The 8,769-nt window shown below is 44.5% G+C and overlaps 1 protein-coding gene across 3 annotated transcripts in view; it reads left to right on the top strand.

The window, feature by feature from the left end:
• The window catches only part of slc30a6 (solute carrier family 30 member 6), an 80,686-nt gene that overhangs the window by 7,461 nt on the left and 64,456 nt on the right, over positions 1-8,769 (top strand). For all 3 annotated transcript variants that reach the window (XM_037123168.1, XM_037123167.1, XM_037123166.1), the window contains exon 4: positions 2,143-2,227. In XM_037123168.1, the coding sequence (XP_036979063.1) occupies positions 2,143-2,227 (85 nt within the window). The remainder of the gene's footprint in view (positions 1-2,142; positions 2,228-8,769) is intronic.

Below are 8,769 nucleotides of genomic sequence, written 5' to 3' on the forward strand. Positions count from 1 at the left end.
TCCAGGATTCTTTCTCTGATTTCTTCAACATCGCGTGATTCAACATTTTAATGAATTTCTCTTGGAACATAATGCATGTATCTTCATGTATTGTCCCCTCTGGTCGCTGCCCTCGTTGCCCTGCTGCCTCTCTCCTTCTGCATCATGAGCTGCCTCGGTGGGGGAGGGGTGAGCCCACGTAAGACCTTTAAAGATGAGGCAGCCGTCTGCAAAGAGCCGTCTGAATTATTGAAGGAACTGAGAGATGATTAATGGAAACATTTTGATTACACAGCACAGTATTTGCTCTTTTAACTTGCATGTTTGTTTTTTTTTTGCAGATCCTGTACAACATTTCTTTTTCCCAATTGTAGACTCATAGGTTAGTCGAGATCATGATTATTAATGAACCGTCGTGTTCCTGTAGATCGGAGCTGCTCGTCCTCGGCTCTGAGCCTGTTTTCTGCTCGCTCGTCCTCTCAGAGTGACCTCCCCCTGAGCTCAACTGATTCAGACTGTGGTGACCATGTTAGGCCACCCAGCCGGTCCTCGTTCACCCAAATCCCAGATGCGGCGGGTCAGCCGCAGGGCAGGAATCTCACTGTCCACCCAGCAGCCAAAACCCAGCAGCTCCCAGTCAGTTTGAAGGTTTGGATTTGGATTAGACGGCGGCTGGTCACCTGCCAGAGTGTCTGCGACAGGACGGTGACTGACAGCTGGGAGAAACCCTGCTGGTTAGAAGTCCGACTGAGCCCGTGGAAACAGTTTTATACCTCCTGTGGCTCTGGAGGAGCTCTGTGTCGACGAGTTATCTACGTCTGAGCCTTTAATTCAATAGAGAGCTGGACACAAGGAGCTCGAGGCTCATGAAAAGCGAAGGTTACAGTGTTTTTGGCCTGGAGCTACTAACCATTAATCTTACATCATCCGTAAATTCTCTGGTTGTTTTTATTCAAGTAATCGATTCAACATTTGGTCAAAAAAGTGCCACAAGGTTGCTGATCAAATGTTTTAATTGATTATTTTGTCAAACCAACCATCCAGTGCCCAGAAACACTCACTCTGCTGTGATACAAAGCTTAACGGCTGCGACCAGAGACGGACGAACAGCCTGACTGATATTCAGGTTTTGGATCCGATATTCTGGAGCAAAAGATTCTGATATTGATGTGTCGGCTGAGAAACACGTTTTTGCAATGATCCCTAGAAAATCTGGTTATCAAACACTGGCAAATTTATGTAATGGAGGCAGAATCATCTTACACGACATCAGTTCACCGAAACAGTAAATTCTTCTCAACAACAAAAAAAGCGTTTATATTGTCCGATGTTGACAACATATACGCCTGTACCGATACGTATGTGTGAGAGGTCAAAAATATTAGCAAACTGATATATGTCCTCTAAAAAGGACTGAAAATCTCTGCAGTCTTGATTTGGACAAACAATGTTTCTAATTAATTTCCCCAACATGTAAACGAGAGTTTAAAATTCTTTGACTCGTCTGAAAGTAAAAAAACACTCAGAAAACTGTCAAAATGGAGCACAAATGATATTTCAGTGCAAATTATGTCAGAATTAATAAAATAATAAGTTCAACCAACTGATATTTCTGGAGCCAACTGATTTAATCCACTAGTCGAGTAAATCACACACATTCCTTTAAAATCTCTACAAAAAGTAAAGTACTGTCAGTCTGAAAAGGCTCTGATGTGGATTTTTAAAACTGTACGAAGGTTTAAAACTGTAAAAAGTTCTACAGTGCGTCTTTAGGCTGTAGGGACGTTCAGAGATTGAAGTCACTCTGCGTAGTTTTACATGGAACTTCCTGTCCATCACTGATTCATACCTGTAATCTGACATGTTCACCTGGAAACTGACTGTTAAGATTTTAATTCTGCCTTTTTCTGTAGTTCCTCTCCAGGCTCTTGTTTTGTTTTGTTACCTGGTGAGAGTGACCGGGGGAAACGCTGCCTCTTGCTTTATGTTGACCTTAGTTTTCGTCCATGTGTGGTTGAAAACTGGAGCGAGACGGGATTCAGTTTTGTTGTGAACACAATATGAGATCCCGTCACCCCGTGTGCGTCGTGTGTGAGGCTCGTCGATCTCTGCTCGTCCTCGTCTTCTCTAACAGTCGTTGTGTTTGTTTGTTGTCGTTCTCAGTCGTGGAGGATCCTGCTGTTCGGGGCCCTCAACCTGCTGTGTACCGGCTGTCTGCTGATGTGGTGCAGCTCCACCAACAGCATGGGTGAGCACCCACACACACACACACTCTCACACACACACACACACACTCCTACACACACTCACACACACATAAAACAAGAGGGAAATGCAGATGGACACACACAAACTGACACACACACACCGAAGAAAACACTCTGAGCTGCGGACACAGACATTAACAGTCGGAGATACCTGTCTACACACTGTAAACACAGATTGACAGTTACACACACACATGCACGTGTGTGTGTGTGTGTGTGCTGTGGCTTCACGCACACACTGTGAGGAAGTCTGTAGGAAGTGTGTTAGCAAGGCCGTCTGACCAGAGGTGTGTGTGTGTGTGTGTGTGTGTGTGTGTGTGTGTGTGTGTGTGTGTGTGTGTGTGTGTGTTTGAGGGGGTCACCTCAGTCAAAATATGGCACTTTAAAGGGCACGTTGAAGAAACGGAGTCCTCACAGCGTCTGTTTTTAGCCTCCGGTGCTACAACACAGAGAACACATCTGTCATATTCTGACGAGCACGTTTTTTCTTCCTTCTCAGTCGCAGCAGCGCTGCGACTGCTGTGAGGAGAGGAATGTTTTAAAGACGATGTTTTTCCGGGTTATATCTCGTAGTTTTTCTCCTCCTTTGGTTCGTTATTTGTCTCCATCACAAGTTGGCAGTTGGCGGTTAGCAGGTTAGCAGGTTAGCAGTCGGATCATTATTTGGGTCTTAATCATCTGTTTCATCGTTGTCTTCCTCCACAAAGTAACTGCTTTACTCACCATCAGCGTTGCAACCAGGAAAAGACGTCACTTGTATCGTGATGTTAAGATATCCAAAGTGTTTTTTCACTGATAAGGCTCTCTGCAGGACTACGAGAGAAATCTGACGGGTCAGACAACGTAATGATGGAAGATATGAAAACAAACTCCGACTGACTGTTGTTACTTTAAGATTTTTTAATTTGTAACTTCAGCACAGCGCCTGGAAAAAATATATATTCTGTTCCCACCAAACGGTGACCCGACACTGAGGGCCAGAGATTAGAGTAAAAGATCTCTTCAACAAAGCTGACAGCGTCCATGTGTTGATCCCACGAAAAAAGAATATTGAAACCATATTAGATATTGAGAATCGATTGTGATACTCGTTTATGATCGGGTGCTTCCTAATTTAGTGTCAGCTGTGGTTAATTACTTCATGGTGGTGATCAGTCTTGCTTTAGGCTTTTAATTTAGTGTCCAAACGCCTCTGCAGATGTTCTCCGTTCGCCCCTGGAAGCATTGAAGTGCTGAGAGTTCTGGGCTTGAAAGATTCTGATTATTTGCATGAAATATTGTTCGCCAGCAGCTTGAATAAATATCAGTGTCGTCCTAACTGTGTGTGTGTGTGTGTGTGTGTGTGTGTGTGTGTGTGTGTGTGTGTGTTAGCAGAGCAGCAGCAGCACTTAAAACCATTTCTCTGCCTCAGCTGAGCTGTCCGCTGGCTCCGCTCTGGAAGATGTGACGAGCTTATAGGCACTAAAACATGCTCAGTCACACTCAAACACACACTCACTCACTCACGTACACACACAGACACACACACACACACTGTTTGTGGTGCTTACAGGTGTGTGTGTGAGGGAGCAGAGTGCAGGTTTTAAAGGTTAAAGAGGACGTAAGCTCTGAGAGGAGAGGGCAAATAATGAAATCCCCATGCCTGGTCAGATTCATGCATGAGCCTCATCCGTTAATGTTTATGCTGGATTAGGAGCTGATGTCCATGTGAGACGCACACAGATGTGTAGTAAACATCTGTACGGTAAGACGGACTGTTTATGGTCAGAGAGGCTCGTGTCTGCCACCAACATTAAATCCTCTCAGGGATTCCATCACTCAGGAAAATGCTGCCATGAAAAGAACAACATGCAACCTTATCCCTGCTGCAGAGACTGCAGCATCACACACACACACACACACACACACACACACACACACGGCAGCGTCGGGTGTCGTGCAGACAGGAAGCGGAGGACAGGTATCGAACAAACACGGGGAAGGCGACACCGCCGTCGATACTCGGCCCCCGATGAGAACAACCGGAGCAGACAGCGGCCCGGTCTCAATACTGTCAGTCAGATTCCTCGTCGTGGAGAAACTCTCCTCCAATCACAGGATCAGAAATCGCAGCCTTCACACACTCAGACTGGAAGTAACTCAGTGCATCTTTCAGCTGGAGTCACTTTTTGAACTGTAAACTCTCTAAATTCACGTCTCTGATAGTTTCCTCATATTTCCAGATTTCGTTCCAGCTCACTATTAAAACTGTGAACGTGAGAGTAACTTTGAGTGTGTGTAGTGTGTCATCGTTCAGATGTTCCGTTCTGTTTAAAGCTGCAACAATTACTTGATTAACTGAATAGCGGATTAATCAGTTTGAGTAATTAAGCCGATGACTCCTCTGTGACAGCAAACTGAATATCTTTAGCTTCTGGATGAAACACTGATCAACAGTTTTCTGTGTTTTCTCACATTTTACGGATGAAGTCACTAATAGATTCATGTAGGAAATAATCCGCAGATTAATCAACAGTTCATATAATCCTCACTTGCAGCTGTGGTTCAGTTTGCGGTGCGTAGTGGTTATCGTACGTCTGTGACAAAGATGTGTGTAATGAAGCTTTATCGTCCCAAATGACAACACAGAACTGAACTGAGCTGCTTCTCTTTACTCACCCTCAACCTGACACACTGAACACAATCTGTGTGTGTGTGTGTGTGTGTGTGTGTGTGTGTGTGTATAAGGGCCAATTATCTCTCTTCACATCCTTCGCTGTTTGCTGAAGACCCTGATTATGTACATTAGAGTGTTCAGTGTTTGTCTTCCACCTCATTAGACTCCACTGACATATACTGTGTGTTTCTATTCCTATACCTTACACACACACACACACACACACACACACACACACACACACACACACACAGAGAACGACACACTTGAAATGTAGATATATACATAATCTTTTGCCAAAGCGTCTTGTTAAATCACACATTATTAACATTAATTGTATCTTTGCTCTGTTTATGATTTTTATCATCTAAAACATTATTCAGCGTATTTTAAATACATTTTCTGGAATTATCAACTTAAGAAGAACAAAAGAAAAGAGTTGTTTGATGTGAGAGATAAAAACAACCTACAGCTGTGACCTGCTGACAGTAAATCATGTTCCTGCAGATTAATTACACGCTTGTAACAAAATCTTCACTTGCAGACATTAGATTATTGTTTTATTCAGTTTACCTTTTAAATATCTAAACTTGCCTGTCGTTCAGTTTTGAGCTGCAGCGTCTGTTCTTTTATTTAAACCGCTGCGTGTCGCTCAGTTGGAACTGCATGTGCGTTTGAAAAATGTGTACATCCAGACCCTCGAGTGCCTGTCCGCCTTTAGTTCAAATGAAGCATAACCCACATATAAGGCTGTCCACACACACACACACACACACACACACACACACACACACACACACACACACACACACACACACACACGTGTCCCCGTTGACCCGCCTTTGCAAGTCTAATACCATGTTCTAGAGCAACTGCCACACTGACAGAGTATGTACACGTTGTACATGGCTGCACTGTACAGCACGCACACACACACGCACACACATGCACGCATACACACACACACGCACACACAGGCACGCACAGGCACGCACACACACATGGCCCCGTTAGCTCATGACTTACGGCTTAACTGACATGTACACACTATGCCATATAGACATACGTACACACACACAACATGTGCACACATACTCCCCCCTGCAATCTGGTCCAGTGCTCTCATCTTGGCTGTCAGCCTGTCTGCAAACACACACACTCACACACACACACACACACACACACACACACACACACACACACACACGCGCGCAGACGGCGGTATAGACTCCATACATGCCTTCCTTGTGCTCTGAGGCGGTTAGCCCTCAGCCGACCTGTGACGCTGCCCAAAGAGATAATCAGACTGCAGCTTATCCAGAGACACCGTGTGTGTGTGTGTGTGTGTGTGTGTGTGTGTGTACGTACATATGTGAGTTTAGAGAACATGCGAACAGATTGCCATGTGTATCTGTATGTGTATGTATCAGTTCCGGTCCAGTGACTCTGGTGCAACATGGTCCAGACAGTATTTACCCGTGTTTGTAAAGTTTGGTCGCCCGTAAACGAACAGAGTTGTTTTCAGATGTTAAACTGTTTTCTTTCCCTTCTTTACGTGAGAAGCAGCTCGCAGGTTTTCAGTTTGATGCGATCATCCTCAGGACTTTTTGAAAAGTTGCTGCGGATGTTGGAGGTTAAAACTAAGCTGAGCTTCTTAAAGCTGCATTAATCTTGTTCACCACTGGGGCGCAGCAGAGCACGCTCAAACTGCAGGTGCATGTGATCTCCCTTTGGGAGGCTGTTGTGGTGCAGATGTCGCCAACAGTTGCATATTTAATCAACGTTATATTGCAGTTGAACTGGGACCAACATAATCAGGTTGTTTTGGGGGAATTATCTCATCTACGTTTCCAATAACTGGAGCACGATCAGTCACACCAGTCGATTCCTTTACGCACCAGTTTGCTTTTCCATCCCCAGTGTTACTGCACCAAGGTCCATGTCCTGACTCCAGAGCAGGCCGAGCCTAACAAGCACTCCTCTTCCTTAAGATCCGTTCTGAGCTCCCGTCTGTGCAGGAAACCTGAGAGAAATACTATTTTACAAGTCGGTGTGTTCAGCACTCAGAACTGTTGGAGCTTCTGACTGAATCTCTTTAGTTTCTCGCGTCCTGTTTGTTCTGCTGAGTTTCACAGTTGTGTAGTCGTGCTTATTTACTGTGTTCCCTGTGATGCTGCATCATGAGAAAAGACTAAATAACAGGCTGTCATTGGTTTATGCAGCCCAGCTGTGGTGGATGTGGACTTCCCTGCTGTGCCGAGTCAAACTGATCACAACCAGGCCGGGAGATGCGATGAAACGCAAGTCGGCTGACATTTCGTAACACTTTCCAAAACTGAGTGAATACCACAAATAGAAAACACATAGATGCTTAGCTAAGCTTGGTCTTGATATACTGATATAAAGATATCTGCTGTCTTTTTTAAAATGTTTATCCTGGACAGATTTAGCTGCTACATCCGCAAACTTGGAAATATTCTGTCTCCGTCCAAAGTGTAGCACACAAATGGTGATGTCACGATACAACGGAAACTAAGAAAGTAAAAGAAGTTCGACTGCGTTCAGTTTTACTTTGAGATCTTCGGTTCTTTAATCGACTCGGTGACGATCATCCATCAGGCCGTGAGTGTGTTTGTGCACGTACAGGTCGGGTTGTGTATCTGTGTGTGTGTCTGTGTGTAAGTGCTGTTTAAGCAGAGTCGTTGTTGCACTGTTGCTGAAACACAAGCTGATGATGAATCTACAGAACCGTGTGTGTGTGTGTGTGTGTGTGTGTGTGTGTGTGTGTGTTTGCAGTCAGTCTTTTCCTCCCGTATCAAATTGTGCAGCGGACGACTGGATCAACTTTCAGCTTTTTACAAAGTAAAGACATCAGCTTTTTGTCTCAGCGGACACACACACACACACACACACACACGTCTTTCACCTTACCTCACCTCTCTCTCTCTCTCTCTCACCTGTATCTCACCCTCGTCTGTCTCTCCACACTCGTTGACCCCACCCTCCTCTCCTGTCGCCTCCTCTTGTCCCGGCTGACGGACGGACGGACGGACTGTCCTCCGCCTACACATCCTCTGTGTGCGTCTGTGCATTTGAACCTGTCCAGATGAGTCAAACCTCAGGTGTGGACATGACACAGTATAGGTACAGGTACAGGAGGAAGTATACAGAGACACTAATCACGTGTCAGGATTTAGCAAACACAGATGTGCCGTAATTCATTCGACTCTCAAAGACCCAGACAGCAACCGGCGGCTAAAAATAGCTGTTGTTCTGAACAGTTTAAGAACTTTTGAACCACTGATCTGATCTAGATGCTTTAACTCCTGCACAGACACATGTGAGCTGGACTCTCTTGGTGTTTCACTGAAGTCACACATCTTATTTTCTGCAGCATTGATTGATCCGGAAATCTGCGTAGTTTCAACGATGGTTGTAGTCGAGTTACTTCTACTGTTTATGCTCAAAAGATCATATATTTCTGTGAAAATGTTGCTTTTTATGATTTCTTTTATGATTTATTAACCTTTGTATTTAGTTTCTGAACTTTTTAGGACACAGGATCAGTAAATGAGATGTAGGAATATCACTGAAAGAGGATAATGTCATGATAAATGTCTGTAACGTGCTCCGGAAAGGTCAGACGGAGACAAAAAGTCTGACGTGAAAAACTAAAAGGTCTGTCTGAGTTCACTGGAGCAGAAACCACCACATTCTGACTGGTGTTTATCTTTTAAATCTGGTGAGTTCATCCTTCATCAGACAAATTAAATCTTAAATGGGGACTTTTCAGATTCTCCTTAATCAGCAGATGTATGAAACCTGTTGCTGAGTGATAGAATAATGAAGTCACCAGTCCTGCAGTGT

The sequence above is a fragment of the Acanthopagrus latus genome, chromosome 15, assembly GCF_904848185.1.
Source record: "Acanthopagrus latus isolate v.2019 chromosome 15, fAcaLat1.1, whole genome shotgun sequence".
NCBI lineage: Eukaryota > Metazoa > Chordata > Actinopteri > Spariformes > Sparidae > Acanthopagrus > Acanthopagrus latus.